Raw genomic sequence first — 27,475 nt, 5'->3', positions numbered from 1 at the left:
AAAAAGTTTTATCATTCCTTTCCCTTGACGTTTCTGACCACAAAATATATGACAACTAGCCCTGTTTATGAAAACAGAATAACTCACTTCTTTTTTCTTTTTTTCCTTCTTTCTGTTGATAGGGGTAGAACACACCCTGTCTTGAAAGCACCATCTCTAAATTAACTTGAAAAGCTATAGAAAAAAAAAACCACACTTGGTCTCTCTGGGCTAGATTTCATTTCTATGGTTCATAAAGTACCCATAAAAGGCATCATTTATTTTTAAAGCACTGCCTCTCTTCCAAGTAATGGTGAAGAAGAGGCATTATCAAGCCCTTAAGTGGGAAAGAGTAATTTACTCATTTGATTCAGAAAAGGAGCTTCTGAGGGGAGAACTGCATCTTTACAAGAACACAAACCCACTACAGAAATGCTAAACACACACAAGCATCTGAGACCAAATGATCTTCAAGCAACTAAGTACGTACTTCCTAAGCAAAAAGTGAACACAGTCTGACTTAGTTAAATGGTCTTTTGCCAAGACCAGGAAGTCAGAAAGGGAGTAGAAATTTAGAAAGTGACCAGACAAGTTGACCAGAAGAAAAATTTAATGCTACATCCCTCTTATCCAAGGAAGCCTAAATCACTTAAGGCTTAGGAGACTGTTCTGGGACTGTGTCTGAATACAACTGCTTATACTTATATTTTCCCCAGATCCCTATTATTGGCCACAGCAAGAATCACATTTAGCTTACATAGTACAACTACTGTGTTTTCTTAAATCGTTGTAACAGGTCACTTTTTAAAGGACTTAATGGGGCAAGAATACGCCTATTATCAGACATCCATAAGACACAACAGGAATAAAGGATGACATATGATCAACCATCAGCATAAGGCCAGTTGTTAAATTGATCTAATAGCTACAGAAAGTATAACATTTAACAGTTAAAGGGTTTTAGAAAATCATGCCCAAGGCATGACCTCATCAACGTGACTGAAATAGACCAAAAACATGTTATCAAAAGGAGGGAGGGTTTATGTGTATCCACTTGAATTTCCTGTGATTATGTCTGCAGTTCTAACAGAGTTCATTACTGACTTGGAAACAAAGTGAAACAGTGAGAATGTATAACTGGCCATGGACAATGCTGAGGTGCTGACACGCCATGTGCCTCCACTAGTCAGAGCCATTGAGTGGACAGTGCCTCTTCAGACACTGCTCTCCAAAATACTATTATTTCTTGTAAGGCTTACCGTTATGTTTGCAGTACTTCCAGACATAGAACAAGCAGATCTCGTCACTGTTATCTTCCTTCTTGTCCTTCAAAGTGTTCGCAGAGGAATCGTCTTTTTTACCTAACAAGAAGGAACACATCAGTCCTTTATTTACCCTGTGAAAACAATCCCATGAGAAAGATACTGCATTTGACATTTGATCCCACACATAACAAGGAGTTGACTGTAATAGCCAAGCCAAGCACTTCAGGATCTGACTATCCCTGTATTCTGAATTAGGCCTTTGAAGCCAAGGCCCTTCTGCCCAGGAGGGCAGGAGATGCAAGAGTTCCTATTCACACACTAGAATGTGTATCAATATAACCGCTCTACTGCTAAAGCTGTATCCATTCCTTGGGGACAAGGAAAAGATCACAGACACACAACTCCCTCTCCCTCCCAGGAAGGAAGCAATGGGCCCAGAACTGTTCCCAATTGCTCCCCAGACTGGACACACACATGGCTATGCTGCACAATGCTCAGGCAGAAATCTCAACACTCCTCTGCAGGCTGTCTGACACTTTCTGCATATGGTATGGTAAGCTCATAAGCTGCTCTCCCACTACCACAGGGAGCTGTAGGACTGTATGAAACCAAATCCCGGTGAGAACCCCTGATCTCAGGACTGGAGAGTAGAAAAAATCCATACCTTCTTCTTTACCTCTGGCACCTGCTGGCAACTGGGGTTGGCTCTGAGGAGGTTCGTTGCTACTGGGATCTGCATGAGAAGACTGAATGAATAGCAGTGCTGTAACAGAACCTCAGCTAGCTGGCAAGATCCCGATTTGTGTGTTGAGGATTACATTCAGCACAGATCATTTTACAGGGCACTCCACTGCTGACAGATCAGCAGTAACAGTTAAAAATTCCAGCTAGTCACAACTATCAGCAGCCACTCGATAGCAATATTACACACAATAAGAAGGCAGCTCTCCCTCCCACATGACTTAGCCACGACTTACTCCATTCCCAAATGCAGATCAACAGCAGAATCGGAAAAAAAAGTTCCATGTTGTAAGAGGTGAAATAGGAAAAACCATTGGTATTTATTTAGATTCACCTTTCGAAGGTGGTACATGCACCCCAGAGCCCATTGTGGTTTCTAAAGGTAGCTTCTGTTCTTCGCTGTTTGTATCTGCCTGCTTTTTCCTCGATGTTTCTACTCGCTTGTAGTTGTAAACACGGAAGTGACGATGGGGTTTAGCTGTGAGGTAAGGAAAGAACAGCTTCTACGTCTGTCAATCTCAAAATCTTATTTAAACCCATTTCTTCTTACAACTTACTTTTCTCCTTGTTCTGTTCCTTGTTGAACTCCACATGCTTGTGATCATATATAATTTGGAAGTTTGAAACTATCTTCGCATCAATGCCTGCAGTTTCCAACACTCTCCGCGGGTGTTCATCCAACAGCTTATGGGATCTCTTGCATACAAAAAATTTACATTTCCCTTGGAGATAGTGTCGGCAAATATGAAGCCTGCTGCAGTTGTTTTTCTGGTTGCAGACACCATCCCTTCTGTTGTAAAATTGGCAGACCTATAAACAGGGAGAACAGATACAACACAAAATGGAGAAGCACAGTAGATTCAGTGATTTTTTTCTTTGTTATCTACAGGCATTCAGCTTCTATGGCAGAAAAACTGATAAGAAGCACTTCTGTACTGTGTGGGTGATGTTCATTGGCATAGGTTGCCCAGAGAGGTTGTGGAGTCTCCCGCATAGCACAGAAGGGTTCCTGATGTCCAGCGGGAACCTCCTGTCTGCCAATTTGTGCCCACTGCCTCTTGTCCCCTGGCACTGGGCACCACTGAGAAGGGCCTGGCTCTGTCCTCTTTGCCGTCTCCCTTCAGGTATTTATAGACATTTGTACACATTGCTCAGATCCCCCTGAGCCTCCAGGCTGAACAGTCCTAGCTCTCTCAGCCTCTCCTCATAGGAAAGATGCTCCAGTTCTTTCATCAGCTTAGACCTGTAGGCCTTGGCTGAAGAGGCTTGTAGGTTACCACTAGCGACAGCCAAGCAACAGGAGAGCATACTGTGAACATAAACATGGACTGCCTTCAACAATACAACCTATATGTACCATTTATAAGACCATGCTCCTATGGAGATGCATAAATGCATAATGTTCTCGGTCAACCTTGGTGTACTATACAAAACATTCAGTTTTGTATGGGTAAAAGGCCAATAGCTTTAGTGTTTTGTTTGTTTGTTTGTTTGTTGGAAAAATACTATAAAGTTGTGAAGAACAGCAAGAGTGTTGAACCTCACCACGGATGGGGATTCTGCACAGCATGCCATGGCCCCACCATAGATGTCTGTCTGATGCTGTATTGTCACATGTTCCCACAGCATCAGAAGGGACAGATAAGATGTCTTCTTGTAAAAAGCATCATAATAAACCACAAAACCAGAACAAAGCTGTGCCTCAATTAAACTGAGAACACACTATTTAGCTGCAGCAAGAAAACACACTGCCCCTTGCATTTGCCAGCAAAAAGAAAAAGGAGAGCCAGAGAGAAGGCGAGGGAAAGTATAAGAAAATCCTGATTCTGGGGTACTGTTGCTTTTTCTTACCCTGCTCCCAAGTTCAGTCCACAGAAGAAAAAAGATTCTTTTTGCTTGAGGGTTTTCATTTGTCAGCAGGCACACATGCAGTTAGCATTTCTAAGCAAGAAAAGTGAAGCAGGCTTTCATACCCCTGCCTCAGCTCTCAGGTTGTAGAATGGCCTAAGTCAATGTTTTCCACTGATTGAGCTATTTTACTCAGTAACAGGAGTTACAGTGCTCTACTAGCAGCGATTATTGATGCCCTCCAGAAGTGGCAGATCTACAGATAAGAGTGTAAGAGTAATACCAATCAATGATGGCTGATACTATCTGCTCATTACTGGGAGTAACTAAACAAGAAACACTTAGGTTGTAGATGCAGCTGAGCTGGATGAAGATTATTAATCCTCCTTGCTCATCACCATTATGCTCCTTGAATCTGCCAGCATGACATATTTTAAAACACCAAAAAATGCTCTATTTTGTCAAAGTCCATCACTGTCACAGCAGGGAATAAGAAAACAATAGAACTGTTATGCCAACAGATCTGCGGAGACTATAACTTCCAAAAGACAAGAGCAGCAGGCAGTACTCCAGTAATTTCTTAACCAGGAACAGCTGTAGCCAGAATAGGATACTCTTGGCTTTGAAACAGTACTTTGAAAATTGTACTACCCATATGCACATGCACACAAAACCAGAGATTGCATTGTTCGGCCAAACTTAACAAAATCAATTACTTACATACAAACTGAACACAGGTTGCTTTGTAGGAAAGTAACCTCAGTTTTTGTAGGAAAGCCTCAGTGCACTTTTGAAGGAGCAGATTTTACATGAAACTGACTGCAGTCAGTTGGTCATTTTCTCACAGATGTTTCTCACTCTTCTATGCCCATGAGCATCAAAACATGCAGGCCTATGTAGGCTGGACAAGAAAAGGGTTGCTTGCTTCCCAGTTTCCATTATCTCTTGGCTAAGAGCCAACAAATGTGGTTTTTTGCTAGGCCTTTATACCCTGTATGCATGTATGGTGACTGTGATCTTTCACCTCCATCTTGCTTACTTCACCATCTGTAAATCTCTGATGAAGTTGCTGACGTCTTTTGTTTGCTTGTTTTGAGTAACGTTATGGGCATCCTGTTGGGCTAACAGGAAGAGGAATGGCACACAGAACAGGCCAGATGGAAGCTTGCTGTACGTTTCCTGCTGTCAGAGGGTAGCTCTTCTGCTGACAAGTCATATGTGACAAGGCCTAAACCAAGTGCAGGCCTTCTGCTATATAAGCAAGCAAGATGCTCCTCTGTGTTTAACAGTTTTATTGCTGTTATGTTTTTTTAGTTATCAGTACATGGCATTTCTACAACCCTTGCTCTTTAGCATTTCTTCTGGTGCTTTCACAGACAGCCATTCCCATTCATAGTTCATTCAGACTAATCTTAATATTTCTGGTATAACTTAAGAGCTTGAAATTGAGATCAGACCCCCACCTTCTTTCTTACCCTTTCCTATTCCTAATAAACAAAAGCTTAAAAAATCAGAACAACTCACATCGGGAAGGAAGAAAGGGTCATTTTGGAGAAGCAGGACTCGCAGTTCATCCTCACTGAGGCCAGACAACTCATGGGTCTTTAGGACTTTTTTGTTCTCAGCGCTGCTGATGTCATGAGAGTACCTACAAGCTCTGCAAGAAAATAGACAGAAATATCAGATGTTCACTTTTTCAGTCAAGTTGGTTTAAAGAGCCTTAGATAACATACAATTTGATAAAAAACATGGAGAGAAAAGCACTTCGGCAAAAGCTTCTGTGAACATGCAGATAATAAATTAGCAAGAGTATGAAGGAAGCAGAATAATCACTCTGAAATACAGTACTGTTATTATCCCCATTTTTAACATAAATGTGGCCAGACCACTTGTAAGAAAGCACAGACACAAAGCCAAGTCTGTCTGCCCCACACTTTCTTCCTCTCCAGTAAGAGGCAAGTCAAGTCACACAACCTGAACAGCTGGAGGGAATGCTGATTTTAGAGGATATACGTCAGCAGTGAGGGAAGTTGCAATGAGCTCGATTTCGTGCATGTAAAATGTTGTCTTAGGGATGGCATGTAAAGAAAGATGCAACAGTCCGAGAGCCCAAAACAAAGAGATAATGAAACTGAACACAACAGAATGTTATCTCTACTGGGTGGGAAGTTTTAAAACAACAACAAACCACAACATCCATGGAAGTTCATGAACTTGGAGTTTTGGATAAAGGAATGCTTAAAGGACACTAGTGAAATGCTGGCACCACTTACTAACTCAAGATAAACATGTTTAGTGAGTATGAATTACAAAGAAAGAGAGATTCTAATTTTTTGCATGTATTTGTAAAGATATTTCAAAATCAATGGTATGAGGAGAAATAAGGTATATCTACGCAATAATTTAATGCAGTAAAATAGTTTCCTGAAAGCTTGCCCTTCAAAAACATAATTTGATATAGCCTTAAGGCTAGACATATTCAACCAATAAGTACCTGTTACCCTGTCAGACTCAAACCTCTGTTCTGTTTTTCCTTTTAGGCCCTAGTTAACTACTGAAGATTGTGATAACATTTTACCTGACATGCTGAATTACATTACACAATTTTATGTAGACATTTCACCACCCAACTGTAGGACACATTGCTTTGTAACCAAATAAATAAGAATGCAAGGTCTGAAGGGCAGGAATATGCCATTGCCAGTCCTGAGAAACAATCTTCTAAGGATACTAGATTCTGCACCCACTTGATGCCACCAACAGCCACACAACAATCTATATCACTTGAGTATTCATTTCTAAGTCAAAGGTTGAAACAGCCCAGAAATGCTATGATGACTCATCAACTGTGGTTTAGCAATACATTTAGAAAAAAAAAGCAATGAAAAGCTACTGGTCAGACACAAGTTAAAAGCTGACTTAGTTTGACTAAAAGTCGTGATTTCACTGAACAGGAAGACCCCAGTAACTTGCACAGATGTTTTCCTTTCCAACAAAAAAGGATGCAAGATCTGGAAACGAACCTTGATTAAAATCAATTAAAAATTAACCTGTCTTGATCCATGTGGTCCATGTAGCCCTCTTTCTGTCTCCTCATTTTAATCAACATCCCTTCGTCCCCTAAATACACCTGAAAGGCATATTCTTCCTTGTATTAGTTATTAATACACACAAAGGCAATTTTAAACGCTTAGCACTACTGAGAGGGTAGGAGGCTGCCCAGGAGTGCTCCAGCATGACAAAGGAAATCATTGCATATTTCTGTTCTTCCAGTGGGGGTGCCTATGTGCACCTGAAGATATTTCTAACTGCAAATCCTACGTAGCCTTATCTTACCAAGTCAGCAAAGCAACAAAGAGTAACAGAGTTTTAGCAGCCTAGTATTTCACTTGTACCATCTGGATACACACCGGGCCTTTCCTCTCCAACTCCTTCCCATCTGAGCGTGTGAGGAACTGCTTTGTAGAGGCAGAAGGCCGGTGATAACACCCCAGGACCAAGAGCTGCAACAGAAGCCTCCGACAGGAAATTCTTCTTTCGAGTTCATTCTCATTGAACTGCTTTCCATTTTCATTTCTGCATTTGTGTTTCATTTTCCTGACTTTTTTGTTTGTTTATTTACTTAGCTAATAGCTACCAGATTCGGTTAGCCCCGGGGAAGGAAAAAGAAAGAAAACAAATCCCCTGAAAGGCTGCTTGGCCTGCCCTTCGCATCCCCCAACAAGGGCAGAAAAGGGGGTGCTGCGGACAGGAAATGAAGCCCCATCCCCAGCAGCACCTGTCTTTCAGGGCTGCTTTGCTTTTCGCCTCACCCTTGGCACAACATTTCACCCATCCACACACCCACACACCCACAGAGCATACCATTTTGTGGTATTTGCTTGGAAGTAAGTTTTTCTTCAACTAAAAGGTGTGTGTAACCGGGTAACTGTGAAGCAGAGGTGTCCTTAACGTAGCATTTTCTGTTGTACTGTACTTAAACAAACTAGGTGTACAGGGCCAAATCAAAGATTGTGTCGTTTCAGATTCTTCCCCCTTTTAATAGGGATTCTACTCCCCCCTCCAGCTGAACTTAAGTACTTAAAGGTAGAGTAATTTCTGAGGGATTTAAATGATTCTTAGATTGTGATTGCAAAGATAATATTTATGAATAAATGAGTTAACTGCGCTTTCCTTAAAAGGCACAGAGAAGTTTGAATGGGAGGGAAAACAGCTCAGAGACTAGAGAGAACCTTCCCAGCACACAGTGGGTACACCTTCCAGGCCCGTAGCATGCCTGCACACCATACTACCCAAAGGCTCAATTCTTACTGAGGTGTGAACTGCTCTAGCCAAGCTTTTAAAACCTACTTTCAGGCTGAGAGTTAAAATACAACCTGTTGCAAACATTGTGAAATAAAGGAAATAAACACTTAGATGATGTTTGAGAAAGCCATTTGCCGGTATAAACACATGATATGATTTCACATAAGTATGTTGTTTTTTGTCAGCTTATACCTACAATTTTAAGATGGAAAGGCAATATGATTCCATTTATAGCACCTCACTCTTCAGAATTCTGATTTGAGCATAGGGTATGCCTCTGTTATTTGTACAAAGAGGATACACTACAACTTTTAAAGTGGGGGGAGGGTTGTCTAACATGAAACTGAAGTTTAATACTATTCATTTTAAATAAGTTTTATATCACTTTCTTTGAAAGAATAATACAGAAAGGACTCTGAAATATTAAGTTCTAACATGTAACTTTTTTAGGCAATTAATGATGCACATGTTTTTTATGTCTTAAAGCAACCAGAGCTTGAAAAATGTACTAATAGGTCCATCGTTGCTACTCTTACTAACTGCAAGAAATTCCAGTCTCCAACAGGGGAAACCAATATCCTGGGCTCAGTAAAAACAGAATGAAGGATTTTAAGACATTAGAAAGTCTTAAAGAACTTTAAAATATCTCATTACGTTGATTGCTTTTTAACAGATACACAGTTTTAAATTTAAATTTTCCTTGTAATTAAGTCAATGTCAACACAGATAATCATGAAACTAATATTTAAACTGAACAAATTGCTTTTTCCCTAACAATTTTTTTATGCTTTTTTCTTTTCTTTTTTTGACTGAAACTGTTCCTCAGATCTCTACTGTAGCTGTTCAATTGCCCAGTTTAGGAAAGAATTGAGCTTAGGAGCTGAACCTTTCTATTTCCAGATTAAGCTAGACGTAGTAAGGGTCCTTAACATCTCCTATTGCTGTGCAGACATGGGCTGGAAGATTGAGTAGAAAGTGACTGCAGACTTGCATCACATTTAAAATTTTTTTATTACATTATAAATGCTCTTACCTTCAGAAGTCTTAATGCTGTGATATTACTGAGATTAGGATCTTGAATCCAGGTATTTCTGTAGGTATCTATGACATTTTCTCCCAACAGTTTTATTTTAGACTTGAAAATAAAGCTTTGAATTCATTTCCTACTGTAATCTTACCAAGCTAGCACTGTCAGGTTAACACTTGGTATATATTAACTTTCTTGGACATATACCAAATTATATATACCAAATGGATAAATCTCCCTGATTTTTTCATAACACTGTAGGAGTGTCAAGAACAATACAAAACAGTAAAATAACAAATGAGAAATTTGGACATAGTTCCTATACTTTAACACTGTTTAGTTTTTTACTACATGCATTTGACATGTGACAACAGGCTTGTCTGCCTTTCTTTCTAACTTTTCAACACCTTAAGGCGTTACTGCTGGTGCTGCAACTGCTGCATGATGATGCTTGAAGCCAAGCCAGCTGCAAGGAAATATGTCACTGTTTTCTGTAGTAGTGAGCTGATAAAGGTCACTTCTTTAAAAGGAGCAACATGATAGTCTTAAAAAGGAGAGAGCAGAAAGCTAAGCCAAAGAACTGTCTCTCTCTCTTGTCCTTCAGTATTTATGTTCTTGTATCCATATTTTTACCAGGGAAGGATTTTTGCTGGGGCTTTCTTTTATCCATATCTTCTTGTATTTCCAAAGGAAAAGACTGTAGGTTTTCATTCACGCAGGGGAGACAGAACCTTTTGGAATAGAACAGACTACATTCCTGTTTTAAAAAAAAAAAAAAATAAGTATTGTTAGTGGTACACAAAATGGAACTGCTTAAATTCCAATCTCATTAAACCACGTTTGTATTTAGAATTCTTCTTCTGAATTAAATTATTCTTCCAGGTTAAAGAACAAAGCAATTTTGCTCCTTCCTTTTCAGTAATTCTAACATCTGGTTAGAGCTAACTGTGTGATAAATAAAAAACTGGACTGTAACAATTGCTAACCAAATGAACTATCACGTTGTTCATTTTAAAGAAGTGACCTTCATCAGCTTACTACTATAGAAAACAGTTACTCATTTCCTTACAACTGGCTTTTCCTTCAGCCACCATCCATGATTCTCCTGGAGTGATCACTAAATTCTGAACAGGATTTAATGGGTTAGCAGGAGCTGCTGTTGCTGATGGATTATCCCTGGAGAGTTACACAAGAATAAAGACATCAGTTCAGATAGATCATAACATCTTTCTGGGAGTAAGAGATTCTTCTAAAGCTAAATCTTCATTTAGCTTTTTGAGATTTCTCCTTACTGGGAGGATCTTTTGACTTCCTGCACTGGCATTTGAGACTTAAAGTCTCAGAAAGTTCTTCCTCACCAATTTCCACAAAATGGCCTAAGGGCAAACACTGTGACACTGTGATCTGGCATAGTTAACATTCAATTTGGTTAGCAAGTGTTACAGACCCCAAATTTATTTTTCATGCAGTTAGCTCTAACCAGATGCTACAGTTACGCAACAGGAACAAGCAAAATTGCTGGAATATTTTGATCTATTTGCAGTGCAGAGTTTGGACAACTGGAGGAGAAGTTTATTACAGTGTTATTTCTTTGCCCTGCACATGGTCCTGTTGTGCCCATCACTAAATTCCAAATAAGATTTAACGGGTAAGCTTGGGCTGGTGATGCTGATGGACTTATTCGTGGGGTTTTATGCATAAAGACATCAGATGGATCAGGACATCTTTTTGGGAGTAATGGATTCCATGGGTTTTACCTAAATAGCCAAGTTTTCCTCTTGCCATGGTCATTTGTGGCTGGTCTTTCTCTGGGGGCTTGGCTTGGATCTTTCCGCATTTCTGGTCTCGCTTTTGTTTCCCATGCCTCTACCTGCACTTCAGCAGCAGGCAACACGTGATTATAACAAAATCACAATCACCCTGTCTCTGTGTGACTTTCAGTCCTGAGGAACAACTTCTCTTCACCTACTGTCCTTTTCTGCACTGGCTGCCAGGCTCTTTCATATTCACAGCAGTGTGAGACCTCAGTCTCCAAAAAAGCGCTCTGAATGGTCTGAGGCCGGATTTCAGTCGCCCAGCCTCCACAGCCTATTGTTTTTTGTCTCTTGATATCCTTAATACTTTAAGCTGCTGATTAAAAAGGGAAGATTAGACTTCAACTTAGTCCTACTATTGTTGTTTGTGTTACAATATGGCATTCGGCTCCCCCTGCCCCCAAGTTAAGTTCATGGCTCCATAGTGATAGACTCTGCACCACAGGCTACTGCTCAGCAATGGCAAAGGAGAGGAGAGGCTTTTCCCCCCTCTCTGCAGATGGGAAACTGATATGTTAAGACTCAGCCACTCACAGACATACAGGCACTCATCTTGCAGTCTTTTAGGTGAAATGAATTGCCAACTTATGTTGATTTCCACCTATGGGACTCATGCAAAACTATCACTATGAACCATACACATCTGGATGCTGGGTCCACACCCCTTTAATCCTCCCCCCCTCTCTCAGTAACGGGCTAATTCAGCCTACCTGTTGTTTTAAAGCCTGATTAATTACACTTACTGTGTATACTCAAGCCCTTCTTTGATCATTATCCTGATAAGACTCTGCCCTTAGTTGGATAGCTCTTCAATTCTTTAATGTGTTTTACCCCTTCTGCAACCAAGGCAAGAGGGAGCATTTTCATTACAAACCTAATAGTCCAGTGCAGGCAAAACTGAGCTGCCAAAGCTGACTGCCAGAGTTTATTCCTGCTTTCCCAAGGATCGTATCTCAAAGTTATATATATATATATATATAGGGGTATTATCTTAACCACACTTGTAAAGGAAACTCTAACGTAAAGGAAAGGTTGTGCCTAACCTTGTCTAGGACTGACCTTACATGACTGAAAGTTGAGTGGAAAGTAGCTGTAGTGTTACATTTATCATTTAATACCTACAACCATGTCCAGGATCAGTGTTTACTCAGCTTCTGCTGTGGTGAGCAATAAGGGATGAAATTTGCTCCCTTTCTGTATTTCTTCTCTAAAAGCCACTTCTTTTAGGTGTTTAAAACCTCTGTTAAGTAAGTTTTGCAAGAAAAAGAAAAAGCTGTTTTAAATGACTAATATGGTCAGGCTGTACATTTCCTCTCCCCTTTTCCGAAACAGGAAAAGGGCACTTGACCTTTCTAAGGACTTTTACCAGTATTTTTATTATCCTCCTTTTTATATTTTTGGCATGTTTTAAGACATTACAGATAATCATTAGAATTATTCCACTTGGACCAAACGCACTTACCAATACATTACGCTAATGATTGGTTCAGCAGGGTGATGGGTGCTGCAAGCTGATTGAAGTAAGTGAACTTGGTGAAACTTCAGAGAATACTTGAAGTGAGCTTATGACCATTATGCAGAACAGTTGCTAAGTCTTGAGTTACTTTGACATGGAAACGGTAAGGGAAGACCCTTCAGATAGCACAGGGTGTCTCAAGAAAAGCCTAAAATCTGATCAGCCTCCTTTGATATAAAAGCTAGCAAATTTAATCCCAGCCCTTTGCCAAATCTATGGTCAGAAAAGTCTTACTTTTACCACATGTTAGCCTACTAATATTTTGAATTAACATAAAAATCACAGCAATCTGTCACTGAAAGCTTTCCATCATACTGGTCCAGCTTCTTTGCAACAGAGGCCCAAGAAAGAACGATTTTCGTTAACTTCAATTCCTATGTTAAAACATTACGGAAACACTCAGCGTAAGGCTGAGTTGATGTACTTGGGTCGAGCACAAAAAGGAGCCAAAAACAGCCCACAGAGATATTATTCTGACTTTGGCTCTTTCTACTGCCTTGGAAAGTTTTTACTTCCCTGCACTCTAATCTTCCCTACATGAAAGAGGAATAGTATGTGTTTACCTACTTTGGTGTGGGTGTTTAAAGCATTAATTATCATTTATGCAGATCTCTTTCAATGTTACCTAAGCAGCACTGCTAAATAGATTTTGAAACCATAGTTGTATGCATGAATCACTATCTGGCCTGGCCAGTTTGGTAAGGAATTTATTTTCAATAATTTACAATCAAGGTTTTGCCTTGACTGATACCATCAGGGGAATCTTGAAGACTCAGGTACAACAAATAAATGACCGACATATTTCTACAATAACCGAAATAGGCAAGAATGCCAAAAATATTAAAAGAGACTTTTACTGGCTCACTGCTAATGTCCTCCATACAGTCATGCCCTAGATTAACTGAAAGTTTTAATAAATCTTTTAAAAGAAAAAGGCCCACCTTCATTCAGAAAAGGCACACTGTGTGGGAAGATACTGAGGCTGAAACTCAGAACTTCTGACAGATTTAATTGTCAGACTTAAAAATATCTGTTAAATCCTTCATAAAGTCAACACCCTTAATTTGGGAATGCAAATAGCGAAATGAGCTCAAGTTTGCCCCAAATGTGCCTGAAATACTAATTCCATGCCGCTAAAAAGGAGGGATGAACCTGACTTGTTATGACAGGAATCAACCTCACAAGCCCAAACTATCTGGCCAGCTGTACTTGCCTGTATGTTTGCTCCTCCTCTGGCTGCATGTGGGAGTGAGGCAGCTACCAGCCAAGACAGGGACATTGTCACTAGGAAGATCTTGCTCACATATCAGCTTTGCCTCCACACAGTGCACACGCACACAACTGCCCTAAGCTTGTTGGCTCTGGAAACTTGACCCAGCTATCGAAAACCAGAAAGCACTGGGGCTTCATCTGATTCCCACAGGAATCCTCAGATAGTTCCAGAAAGAAAATCAAGTCTCAGTTGCAAACTCTAATCTGACCTTTTGGTGATTTTCATTCATTTAAATGACAGAAGTGACTTCAGAAAAGGGAAACAAACCTGATCAGGAGAAAGGTGCTATTGCACGCTCTCCTTAGTGCAGCAGACCAAATCTATCCTTAGTACTACCTCCCTGCAAGTTAGGTTAACACCTAAACTTGTTCAAGACTGCCAATTTTCTTCAGCTGTGTCTGTCTAACCCTCTAAATTTTGTCAGTGTAATTTGACCCTTTGTTTCTTGCTCAAGAGAATTTCCACTAGCCCAAACACAGAAACTGGCAGGCATTGGCATATGAACTGTCTCAGTTGTCCGTACCATCTCACCTCTTGCTCTGATCTAGTCAGAGGTGTTCTTCATCCTACCTTCATCCAATTATAACTGGCCACCAGAAACCATAAAAAAAAAAATTCCACACCTTTACAAAGTGCACATCTGTTTTTTTTGTTGTTGTTTTGTTTGTTTTAAACTCATGCTGCCAGCTACTTTCATCAAGTATCATGTCACTAAAGCTGGCCCCTAGCAACTGCAGCCAGAGAATGGGCTGAAAAGGTTGTATTTGAAAACTGCTAAAGATGACACATTAGCTGACACCAAGGCACATGTGATTTAAGCACATTGCTCCAGGTTAAGAACAACCACTTTGGTAGAGAAGGCCAGGATCTGGCTGTTATCTGTGCTGACACAGTGGTGTCTGGTTGAACAAACACATGCTGTTGTACAAGTAAACAACCCGATGACATGTCCTCATGGGTTGAATCACCCATGCATCTGACTATTGCACGAGTCCTAAGTCTCTTTCAGCCACAGAACTGGCTTGATGAGGGAAAAGAGTGGAACCTTGAGTTTTCCCAATTCATTCTGCTGCCTCAAAGAAGCACAGAACAGCCTCCAGACACTGATAACTGTGTAATAACTTGTCTTCATTTTTGCTTTGAACTCACAGCAAACAAAGGGATCAGTTTGGCGTTGAAGAGAAGTTATTAAGACAACTGTAATTTTACACCACCTTTCTGGACTGCACTCAGATTCCATAGCTTAAGGTTGCCTACCGGCTGCTATTCAAATTCATTCTTCTTCAGAGAGCTATCCTAGCATTGCACAACTATCCTCCCTGCTCACTTTCTACATCCACGCTTTTGCAAATTGGATGGCAACCCTGTGTTGTGGATGCAAACCTAATAATCCACGGGTGTTTATAACCCCTTTAAGGAAGAAAAATCTACCATTGGTATAGTACAATATACTCTAAGAAGGAACCTAAAGGTCTTGAAGAAATATGTGAACTCCCCTTCCTTTTCATGTGCTAATAAAGTAGAAAGAGCATGAACTGTTTTTGTGAAGCTAGACTGTGCTCTTCTGTAAATGGCGCACTTAAATTTGCTGATCATTTCTATTTTATACAAAGAGCTTTATCTGGGGGAATCAACAAGAACATACAATTAGCCTGCCTTAAAAATAGTCTCTCTGGGTTTTTGTTGCTTGCTCTTTCTCTGATAGATCACCAGTGCTGGAACAAAAAGTGATTGAAGAAACTTGTTTTGATTGCTACTTACTGTACCAACGCACACTGATCGGCCACACAAACTGCACAGAGACCCAAGGATGAGGATTTTTTCCTTGTCAGGTGTGAAAGGATCCTTCATGACATAGCAGTCTTCCAAAAGCCTATAAGAGAAGAATGTCATGTTTTTAAAGGTAGATCTCGCAGTATGGGAAGAGTTGAAAGGAGGCAGCTGGGGAGGCTGAAAAGGTGGTAGCCCTCTCTTCTTGATTTGCACAGCCTGGTGTTGCACAAGGCAATGTAGCAGCTATGCAACTCCCTTCCACTTCACAATCAGCACTGTGACTGCCTTCAGTCCTATAATACAGCAATTTATATCTTCCAGAATTAGGATGATAATCTTAACATTGCCTTATTAGTTTTGTTGTTGGTTTGCTTTTTTCAATGTTTCACCTTCATGTATTCCTTATGGTCCATTTTTATGACAGGCACTCCTTCAAAGGATTCAGTACCATGTCAAGTTATCATCTCAATTGCACAACTTTAAGTAGGATTTCTCTTCTGAAGCTGTCTGCATCTGAGTATAAAATAAAAAGAGCTTTTACTGCTCTTAATTATGTTGGCGCTGTAAAGCTATGGTTCCCACCTCTTGCTAGCAGGACCTACTAGCACAGAACATTACAATGATCTGAAATATTCTTACTTTATGTCAGAGACTGTACTGTTTGCTTCAGGGTAACAAGGGAACGCATTTATTAATAATTTGGCAACCTGCTTGGGAAAGACTAAGGCATTATTCTTCCTGGGAGCTCCAGGCAAAACACTGCAGAAGTCTGTTGGGTGGGTGTCTGCACAGGGCACCCTGCAAGGCTGGCTTATTCTTGCATCAAGCTTGGATTCTGTAGTAATGTGGAGTACAATACATATTTAAAAGGTATTCTGTTAACTCATACTACCTTTTAATTGCCTACATACACACACACATGTATGTACACGTGCATCTGTAAGTGCATTCCTTTCTCCTTTTCCCTCCATTCAAAGAAAAAGTGGCAGGGCTTAAGCCTTCCACTGTTAGGAAGGATCAGGGATCTTTACATGGCAGATCACTTTCTCAACAAGTCTTCTAGTGTACAAAGACTGGATTATCTTTACAAAGCTCCCCTTGCAAGATTTAGTCTTAATCTAGTTATCATCAGTGCAGAGTCCAGGCCATTTTACAAGTCTTCAGGTTTGGCATACGTTTCCTGCAGCACTGCAATTAGGCCTCATGAGTGGACCAGAAAATAAGTCAATAAAGATAGAATGCAAAGCTATTTCTTCTATGTACATACAAAAATGTTATGCTTCAGCATTATTCTTTTGCTTTTTGAATCCCAGCAATTCAAATAAAGCCGAGATGCTAAAACTGAGCTTGGATAACCTAAAGTTAAGGTTCATGTTCAGCTTTGATTCACACTATGAAAGGACCTGATCAAAGGGGGTCCATTGCTCTTCTGAGTGGAAGAGGGGAAAAACAGTAGCACTATGGAATTTGGAATGATAAAAATACATTTGCTTCAGGATAACACATCTGATCTCAGCCCAACTAGGTGGTGACCAACAGCTGTTTCCATTTTGTAAGAAAGCGAGCAGTCTTAGTGGGGTGAAACACTGAGTACATGCCTGACTTCCAGTTCCATTGAGTTCCTGACCATGTTTTCCTGATGGGTTTGTTGACTGGGATGGCCTCAACAGAGCTGCTCGCATATTTAAAGCTGTTTTGTTCTGTGGAGAGTCTGATGTCTGCAGACAAAATAGTAACTGCATTTTTTCTGGTCAACCTATCCCTACTTAGCAGAGATGAAAAAGGCTTGAATCTCCTAAAACGTAGGTATGTACTAAATTGCCACTCTTTAATGTCATACAATCTGACAAAGAATTGTCTAATTCATGCAAGAAAGCATTGCTGTTCAAAACTCCACATGCCAAACAGCTCTTAAAAACTGTATTTACCATACATATTTAATTCATACAGTGTTTATGTTTTGCCCAGATGACATGGCCACAAGGAAAGGGCGATTTCCAGAAATGCTGTGCTGACACAGTCAACATTATTCTAGTAAGTAAATTATGGCACAGGTAAATTGTAGGGTGGCCAGCAGGGTTAGGAAATACATTAAATACAAATCTTTGCATGACACTGAAGCAGGATCATAAAGTTGGTATTTGTCCTTGCTGTCAATGCTGTAAATTTTATTTTGTTTTTTTCCTTTGGAAAAAAAGAGGTCACTAAGTACTAAACCTCCTATTCAGGGTCAGTATGGCATATTACTGGGTTCACACATTGCACATCATTCCGCAGCACAAGGCTTCTGATGCCCATAGCATAAATGAAGTCTGTAATGTGAAAGACTGTACTTACTCGATAGAGCGTGTGTTTGGTGGTTTCTGCCCATAGTACGTGTATGGAACTGTTAAGCCACATAGCTGACATTTGAACTCTCCTGTAGGCTGAGGTTCTTTGGGAGAATCCATCTTTAAGTCACCTATGAGAAAAGCAAAAATCTTACAACTCCAAAATGCAGTACATGCCTGCAACTAAACAGAAAATTGACTATTTTAAACCCTCGTTAATACATCTTTTCTCGCAAACCAAGTTGGTTTCCTATGTCCCAGTTAAATTTCTAAATTCTTCAGATAGGCTTAGAAATTACAGAGTAGGAGTCTAAATATAAAAGTGCACCTATTCACTTAGAACTTCAATCTGGTGAAAGGCCTGGAACACAAGTCCTGTGAGGAGCGGCTGAGGGAAGTGGGGTTGTTCAGTCTGGAGAAGAGGAGGCTCAGGGGAGACCTCATTGCTGTCTACAACTACCTGAAAGGAAGGTGTGGGGAACTGGGGGTCAGCCTCTTCTCACAGGTAACTAGTGATAGGACTAGAGGGAATGGCCTCAAGTTGTGCCAGGGGAGGTTTAGGTTGAAAATTTGGAGACATTTCTTCTCAGAAAGAGTAGTCAGGCACTGGGACGGGTTGCCCAGGGAGGTGGTGGAGTCACTGTCCCTGGGGGTGTTCAAGGAAAGGTTGGACCTGGTGCTTAGGGACATGGTTTAGTGGGTGACATTGGTGGTAGGGTGGTGATTGAACCAGATGATCTTGGAGGTCTTTTCCAACCCTACTGATTCTCTGTGTAATCACCCTGTATCTAGGTAGAATACTGGCCCATTCAAACCACACAGGACAGTGGAGAAGGTACTCTCAAAAATGTTTGGGTCCTATACCTTTTATGAAAATAGGCAGAAGAAGGAGACTCTGCTTTACCTTCATTGAAAATACCCGTATATTTCTATAAATGAGAGGTTGAAATGAGATGACTGAAAGATTTCGGTCACCCACTACAAAGGTGTATTTATCAATACAAGGCAGAAAATATCAGAAGCTGTCCTTCATCAGCTTTGGTGTTTATGATACTACTTGTTTAAAATCTTGGCCATGGATTTCCATTTGGGAGCTTAGCCTTCACTAATTCCACTATCTAAGAGTCACACTGTGCAGTTTTCAAAAAGTGTGGTGTGGCACGTATTCTTTTAGGACTGACTTTTTTGTGTATGCATGATCAGATCAAACACAGCTAACCACGTCCGTGCCCAAAACTTGCACCTATCCATGAATGAAACGTGTTCACTTGCTTGCAAATCAGGTATCTTTGCTCACCTGCACCATTATCTTGAATGGACACTTTCACCCTGCAGCTAGTAAGAAAAGTCAAGTTTTAGCTAATGCCCTCATGCCTTGCACAGCATGCAGCTTTCAGCTATAAGCCTCTCATCTTTTTTTAAGTGAACCAGCGCCGGCATCAAGCTGTTCAAAAGGTAGATGCTAGGAAGTCAGATTTGGACAGTATCTGAGCAGTTACACTGTCCATGCTCACAGCTGAGCTGACATCCAGCTCCCTGCTGCCTAAGGACAGAAGGTCATTCCCCCTCTTCTTAGCTTTCCATACATACCCTTCCCCTGCAGAGCTGATTCAGTTCACTAAGGATGTGTCTCTATTTATGTTTCAGCTTAGGTCAGGGGTGTTCTTTGGGAACTAATTGCCTGACTGTCCCCACTTGGTCTGCATCACAGAACAGTCTTAAAGCACACAAACCGGACAGTTTCAGACAGAGCTCACATGAAATATGTGCTCCAAAAGCACACCTAATACACCCTGACCTGAACACCCAACTAATGGGCATTCACTCTACAGGACAGGACTTGAAATACCCTGAAACATATAGAGTGGGCAGCTGATACCTGGCATCAAATACTTCAGTCTATGGTTTCACTTACTGTAACACATCAGTTACTAATGTAGTCAAAAATAAGAGAGCTACCTTTTTTTTTTCCTCAATGCCTTTTTTTTTTTTTCCTGCTGTGGGATAAATTGGCTTGCAGAGGAATCCAACAACTGCTAGCAGTAGTAGAAGATAAGAAGCACAACTACGCAGCCAGAAGGGGAGGGCTGAGATAAGGGACCTGTATTTCCCCCTTTCAATGACAGTAAGCTGCTATTTCTGCTCACCCTATGTGGTGAAACTGAATCCTTAGAGACATATGCTGCTAAGGTGAATTGGGGGCAAGGTGAAGTAGAGCTGTGACTACTTGTCATGTAATATTCCAGAAGAACAGGGAGCCCCAAGATCCTCAGAGGTTACAGAGGCTTCATAACAGACACTTAGTTCATAAAGTCCTACCCAGTTAAATCCTGAAACTTAACTTCGTGAATAATCTCCCTTACCTTGTCATTCCTTTACCACCAGCCTTTCCACTGCCATTCCTGGCATTTCTGTGATACAGGGAGTTCTTCAAATGTAACACAAACGGGGCTGGGTACTACATTCATAAATAAACACAACTCTTGAATACCTAAGGCAACTACATTTTTTGCAAAGTGATGTAAACCTTGGATATTATGTATTTTACCTACCTCATAGGGATGTGGAGAAAATTTAACTAAGTGCTTTCCAATTTTTCAGTTAGATATAAAGTGTGTACATAATAACATATTTCTCCCTGTATACTAAAACTGGGATTCTTCAAACTATACAAATTCAAATAAGAAGCCTGCTTTTTGACCCTTACATTTTAGGTTTAAAACATAAGCCCCACAAATATACCTAAAGTTACCTTTTTTGTTGGCAGTCAGTAGCAATACCAAGACATTGACCTGTCTAAATGAAATTCAGTCTAGCACACTATGCAATTTTTGGACTTTCTTTTTTTAAAGAGGAAATAATTAACCCTATAGAGGTAGAATATGGAAAGTTATTTGAATTAAATAGAGAACACCATCACAGTGATCGTTTTGTTAAAATAAAGCAAAACGCTAAGAAAAACAAAAACAAAAAAGGATATTTATGGCAGTTGGTATCACAGACTTTGGAATGAATGTGTCCTTATTCCAAGTCAAAAGAACAGCCCTGGCTTCAGAGCTGAAGTGTGTTGGATATAGAAACACCTGCTCTCTTATAGACCACTGGAATGTAGAAGAGAATCTGTTCAGTGACTACCACTGGGAAGGAATGATATCTATGTACAAACAGATTTTTGGCTATGCCAATTGAAAAGCATATGATCCTGCCTGCAAGGCACAGATGAATTTATGATGCTTTCCATTTTACTTCAAGCTTGTAAGTCACTAGTAACAGCTGTACCAAGTTTTATTTCATTGGGAACGGCATTTGTCCTGAGAGCTTGTCTACACAGCAACACTTAGGAAAGTTAAGGTCACTAACTCAAGGTGTGAAATTAACACACAAAGATTTCAGGGTGAATGTTCCCACTTGGAAGAAAAGTTTGCTATATAACAAAGTAAAGCCATTCTCCTTCTGAAGAAAGAATTTTAATGACATGTAATAAACTTTTAGTTTATGCATGTGCTTCACAGCTTCAGTCTAAACCAGCAAGCAGAAAAATCCTACTCACAAAAAACTTCTGGTACTTCCAAAAAGCTCATCTGCAATTAAAGAACCGTATTTTTATGTCAGACAACAAATGCACAAAAGCAATTCTGGGATAAAACCACAGTCAAGATAGACAGACACTGACAGACAACAAGTATATACTGATTACAGGATGAAGGATCTCTTGAGGAGGTAAAAGTCAAGGACACTTATCCTATTATAATCATGACAGGTAAATTTGTGACCTCAAGTGACTCGAATCATCACTAGTAATGGCACCAAATGTTTCTGTTTTCTTTGGGAATTTTTGAAGAAGCATGTTGTCCCAGTAACGTGTCACATGTCTGGCTGTTTGGGATGTACCGAAAAAATCTTCAAGAACAGCTTGTTTAGAACCAAATTCTGCCAAGGGTTTAACATTTTGGCTGTAAGCCACATGGTACTTAAACACATACTTACTTGAAGCACATGCACAGCTCTTCTGAAAAGAACAACAGCTACCCACACACGCTTGATTACGAAGCAAACACTGAACTAGCATGCTCAGCAGAAACTTGCCAAGTCAAGCCCAGAACGCTGCAGGACGCATGAGGTTGGCCCACGTGTCATGGCAAAAGGTAAAGCACACAGATGCCATACTGAGGAAATAGTTACAGTAAAAGAAAGGTGCAGGTTAGACAGCAGTGCTGTAACAGTGTTTCTCCATGCTGTGACTGATATATGATATCCTATGGATGAAGGAAACGGCTCCCAGTCCGGTTCTCTAGGGACTCCTAAAAACTTCAGGGCAGTTCTGCTTGGAGCATTCTGCTAACAGGCCTGGAAGGCATGCCAGAAGTAATAAATCACCACCAAATTGTCAGGGTCAGTGGCAAAGTAGCAGCACAGATAAGTAATCTGATTTTCTTTGCTTGAAACCTCATTAGCACAAGTCTTTACAATGCAAAGGTTAAAGCCTCCCTTAATACTCCACAGGAGACTTGTGTATTTCTGAATCACCAATAAACTAGAGTAATTATGCAAGAAACAAACTGCTTACAAACACAGACTTTGGTCGGAAGGGATGTCAAATAAAACCAACACTGACACACCTTTAATCCTCTCCAATTAAACCCATTTCTTCCTGCCAAGATTTTCCTGCCATATCCAGTGTTGATGATGGTGACCTATTAAAATATTCACAGCTTGACCCTCAGTGGGAAGGAGTGCTCTCTGCTGGAAGGCTAGGAGCCACTGAATTCATAGCCTGGTCGATGCCAAGTTATTCTGAAGCATTTGGCATGATACAAATTTAAATACACTTCAGCACCAAGAATACACTCACCTCCTTCAGAAAAATCATCTATTGCCCAATTGCCCAGCTAACAGATGAAGCAGCAGAACCTTCTTACTGCTAGTTAATCCCCGCGTGAACAGCTCTCTCCCTCTAGTTCTTTCATGTTATTGCCCTGAAGGCATGTTTAGGTCACCTGTTGGCTGCCTCCCTGCTCTTCCTGAGTTGACTTACCTTGGGCTCAGGGTAAGGAATTAGCCCAGGAATGCAATTTCACCAAGCATGGCCATTTGGAACTTCTACTCTTATTACCTCTCCCAAAGATCACTTGACTGAATTAAGCCTTGACTTGTTGCAGCAACTTCTCCCTTCAGGCCAGGAGGTTGGTGTTGGTACTGCTGTGCTCCCTCTGCTCTGAAGGAACTGATGTCACAGCAGGACACAGGCTTCCCTCTAGCAGGCCCCAAGCCCTGCTGTTTAATGACAGCTAGCCTGGGCTCCCTGGGGCAGCAGGATAAACAGCCCTGCCAGGGGCTACATTATAGGGCTCGCCCTGGAGGTGGCCAGAGATACGAAAGCATGTTTTCTGAACACTTGGAGAGAAGTGCTTGAACAGGGAAGTGTGTCAGAGGAAAGAAAGGAATAATATAGACAAGCAAATCAAAAATATTCCTAATGTAAAAAGGTTTTAGGAACATAAGATTAATCTCAAAAAGGCACCTATCGATAAAATGCATGATTTAACAAAGCTGAGAAACCATCACTTAAACAAAAAAAAAGAAACACAACACAACTAGCCCAACTACTCCTTACGGGAACATAGCAGCCAGCCAGCTCTGAATTAGACAGCATTTAATAAAGAATTTCAAATTAGGTGAGAATTTAACAGCTTCACGCAGGAATGCTGGAACAGGGCACCAATTATTGGGTATATACCACTGTCCTCTAGTGGACACATCGGAACTGTACAGCCCTGCTGCTTGGCTGTAGTGCTGCTAGTAGCTGCTGGGGATTCCTTTTTCAGCAAACCAGCTGTTACGAGTGACTCAGATGTAAAAGCCCCACTAAGTGGATTGTGCAGTGAGAGTGAATTAGAATAAAACAAAGGCAAGTTGCCCAAGCACGCATGGTAGAAGCCATCTCTCCATGTCTGTCTGCAGAAGCACAGTGAGTGGTGGACCTCTGTTGTGTGGCAGAACCTTGAAGAGGGAGAACTGCAGGGTCATTAGTTCTTCCTTTCCTTCCCCTCCTTGGGCCCTGAAATTATCTATGGTCTTTTCTGTTCTTTTGCTCAATTCCCCTCACTACTCTTTCTTCTGCTCTCCTAACTGGCTTTCCTAAGCAGAGTGCAAATCTTATCACACATCATTATCATCCATGCTAACCATTCTATACATAAAATGGCCTAGAATTAATTAAAGGAAGGACAAGGAAATTTGTTTCTCTTCTCACAGCAGTTACAGGGACTTAGTGGAGACGAGGTAACACAGGACACCCAAACAATGAAGTGAACACAATTAATATAACACCACTTCTGGATCACAGCTATTCCTTGCCAAAAGAGGGAAAACAGACCTGAGGTCTGATTTCATTAAATCTCCCTTCTGGTGTAACCAGAATAACTAAGCATGCTACAGCCATAGGCTACCCAGTCCTGAACTGATTTTGTCCTCCCTCCAAACTGCTGCTCCCTATTATAGCTTTGTTAGATTAATATCCATAGTGGGGAAGAAGAAGAAGGTAGTAAGGCTCTACTAATATATGTGATGATGCTTCCCTTTAAGTTGTCCTTTAAGCGAAGTTACGTTGGGCCACAAATGTACCAGTGAAAGTATCAGCGTGGTTAAGCATAATCTAAACTTAGTGCAACACTTTCCTACATAGCCTAAAATAGGAGCACTAAGATTTGGTGGAAATGCAGGAGAAGGGAACTGTATTGGGAAATAAGACACTGCAACTTGACATAATCCCGAAAGAATTAAATATAGCTTCAGTGATTTATCTCTCTGCAGAAAGCCAAGTTGGTACTGGAAGGAAATATCCCCTACTACATGGGGTTGCATGCTGCAGTGTCCTTACTGTGACAGCCAGCGCCAGCTTTCCTGTGACCAGGAAAATGTTCACATTAACATACCAAGGGAAGAGAATTCTTTCCAGTAAAATGTAGCTGATGCTCTCTGTTTGCTAGGACTGACCATGAGGTGAGGACTTCGTGATGGAGAAAAGCAAAACCTTTAAAAAGAAAACACAGAACTGTTGGGGTGGGGTGGTACGGGGTACATACTGCCTGCTTCAAGAAAGTTTGAGAATACAGAATGAAGTCCTGACCCCACTATATGCATAACACTCTCAAGCACGTAGCCCCCCCCCACCTTCTTGTAGGCACATCCTCTTCCCCTGAAAGGTGCATTCCCCAAGTTTTGTTGTCCCAGCTGTTGTGAACAGCAAGCATTAGAAAAAACAACAAAGTGAGAGATGTCCTCTATGAAGCCCACTCCCACTTAACCCTTAGAAAGTTTTCTTTTCCAGGGTACTTGGTGGGAGCTCTAAAACTTCCTTTTTTTTCCAATTACAGTGCAAATCAGAGCTTCAGAAATGAGCTGGCAGCTTCAAGCCTTCCTCACTTATGCATGTAGTAAATTCTTTTCCTGACATGTAGCGATATGAAATAACATGAAATCAGCCAGGCACTACCACCATGAATTTTTACCATGTTTTCCAGTTAGTCCCTTCGCTCTTCTCTGAAAGACTTTGCTTCCAACCATTACTTGGATTACTTTGCCTAAAAACATGTACAGAAGCTAAGGCTGAACTTGCTTCTTTCAATACCTGATACTCTCACTAAATAAATATCAAGGCTCACTTCCATGATTTTCTGTAGACACAGAGAAATGATATTTGTTATCAGACAGTGGGAGACATCTTTTACCATAGACAGACAGTCTGGTTTTTTGTGTGTGTGTGTGTGTTCTGTATTTTGCACAGCCTGTCAGCCAAGCATGTGCGCTTATGCTCTTCCCCTCCAGAAGTTCTTTTGGACAAATTTCCTGCTCTGTTCATCACAGGTGAGACAGGAAGGAGGCAGGTTTTTCACACTGACAAATCTCACGGTGGATGAAGGTGCACAGATCTTAGAATTCACCACAACAGGATGGTCTGCTCCTACTGGGTCATATGCGAGGAGAACAGATGTGCAAAATCAGGGTAGTTGTGTCTTGCTGCCCTAGAGGATCAAAAATCCAATGACAATTGGCAGCAACCTCAATAAGCCATAAATATTTAAGTAGCTTTTCTTTGCCTTCAGATCTCTTTGTTCAGCAAGTGTAAATGGCGCTAAGACCTCACTGAGGTCCAGGAGAAGAGTTTGAACTGCAGAGTAGAGCTAGTTAAGTAGCAAAGTTGATGGGGTCTTGATAGAAATTTTATAGGCCATACGTTTACGTCAAGAGTTTGTAAAAGTATCAGATACAGCTACAGATAGCACTTAAGCATGCTGTGAAGTTTATGTTACAGATTTAAATGCACATTTCCTTTTTGCACATATGCATAAACCTGTGTTTAACTAGTAACAACCGAGCAATGGAAAAATTATGACAAAATTAACAGGAGGGGAAAGAAGGCTTAGCAGGGAATTATTAGGTAGTTAGAAGATGACCTTATTGGAGGCAGCATGTTTCACGGGTCAGCTGGCCAATAAAAAGGAAAAAACAGAAAGAGCAGGTAAAAAGGGTTCTTTTCAACAGGTATCGAGGAAAGGAACATTACAGAACAATCATTGCCCCACTCACGATTTATACTGGTTGAGGGGGTTAAAAAAAAAAAAAGTTTCAGCCTTTTTTGGTTCATTTATTTCAGCTTTTTTGGTTCATTGATTTTTGTGCCAGCAAACACTCTCCTTTAGCAAAAAGGCCAGCATAAAGGTAATGTACAGACTATTTCTGTTTAGTGCCTCAACAAGTCTGCGGAGCAAGTCTCCATTCTGAGTCGGGCTGATAACTGAAATATTTTCCTACTATTGACATCAAATAATAAACCTTCTTCAGTCAGAACACCTCCAAGCAACCCCAGGTTGCTCTATCTGTGCAGAGTAGAAGTTTCAAGGGATTCTCCAGTGTTCTTGATGATGCAACTCTGCCTTATTTGTAGAGATGTACATCCTTACCGTATTTGAGATGAGATATAAAATAATCCTTCTGTTACAACAGCTACTTTGCCCGGCAAATTTCTCCCTTTACCTCAGAAATTAATGCATGAGGAAAACAATGTCTTTGACATTCCATCTTGGAGCATGAAGGACTTAAGTTCTGTCTACATATCTTTAATTTCTTATCACTTTAATTATAAGGACATAGCTAAAGTAGCGTAACACCTTCATGTAGCATTAGTTATGGTCACAAAATTGCATTTGTATCAGTACACCTTGCGAACTAGACCAGTCAAGGAAAATTAATCAACATATGGTATCTTCGCATTTGCATACGTCTACCAGTCCCTCCAAGGTGTTATATTGGTAAAATCAGAGCAGGGAAAAGTACTAATGGAAAAATCTTAACTAATGCACAAACATGTGAGTACTGAGGATCGGTCTCTTCTCCCAAGCACGATGTTATAAAACAAGAGGAAATGGCCTCAAGTTGCGCCAAGGGAGGTTTAGGTTGGATATTAGGAAAAATTTCTTCACTGAAAGGGTTGTGAAGCATTAGAACACGCTGCCATGGAAGCAGTTGAGTCACCATCCCTGGAGGTCTTCAAAAAATGCACAGATGTAGTGCTTTGGGACATGGTTTAGTGGTGGGCTTGGCA

At 40.7% G+C, this 27,475-nt stretch overlaps 1 protein-coding gene across 13 annotated transcripts in view; it reads right to left on the bottom strand.

Annotated features, from left to right (window-relative positions):
• LOC106029605 (protein mono-ADP-ribosyltransferase PARP12-like) overlaps positions 1–27,475 on the bottom strand; it is a 46,008-nt gene that overhangs the window by 17,512 nt on the left and 1,021 nt on the right. For 6 of the 13 annotated variants that reach the window (XM_066990306.1, XM_066990310.1, XM_066990314.1 and 3 more), the window contains exons 1-6: positions 7,244–9,774; positions 5,358–5,490; positions 2,543–2,795; positions 2,320–2,463; positions 1,909–1,977; positions 1,239–1,340 (exon numbers count right to left, since the gene is read on the bottom strand). In XM_066990306.1, coding sequence (XP_066846407.1) covers positions 1,239–1,340; positions 1,909–1,977; positions 2,320–2,463; positions 2,543–2,795; positions 5,358–5,490; positions 7,244–7,407 — 865 coding nt within the window. In that variant the 5' untranslated portion in view covers positions 7,408–9,774. Of the gene's footprint in view, positions 1–1,238; positions 1,341–1,905; positions 1,978–2,319; positions 2,464–2,542; positions 2,796–5,355; positions 5,491–5,566; positions 6,848–6,883; positions 9,923–15,529; positions 15,642–17,878; positions 18,003–22,906; positions 24,781–24,806; positions 24,905–27,475 lie in introns of those variants that run through there. The other 7 variants (XR_010828582.1, XR_010828585.1, XM_066990307.1 and 4 more) reach the window with 7 other exon arrangements.

Source organism: Anser cygnoides, chromosome 1, assembly GCF_040182565.1.
Source record: "Anser cygnoides isolate HZ-2024a breed goose chromosome 1, Taihu_goose_T2T_genome, whole genome shotgun sequence".
In the NCBI taxonomy this organism is placed as follows: domain Eukaryota; kingdom Metazoa; phylum Chordata; class Aves; order Anseriformes; family Anatidae; genus Anser; species Anser cygnoides.
Note: the sequence above shows the minus strand (reverse complement) of the source record. Positions and strands in the feature narration are given on the sequence as shown.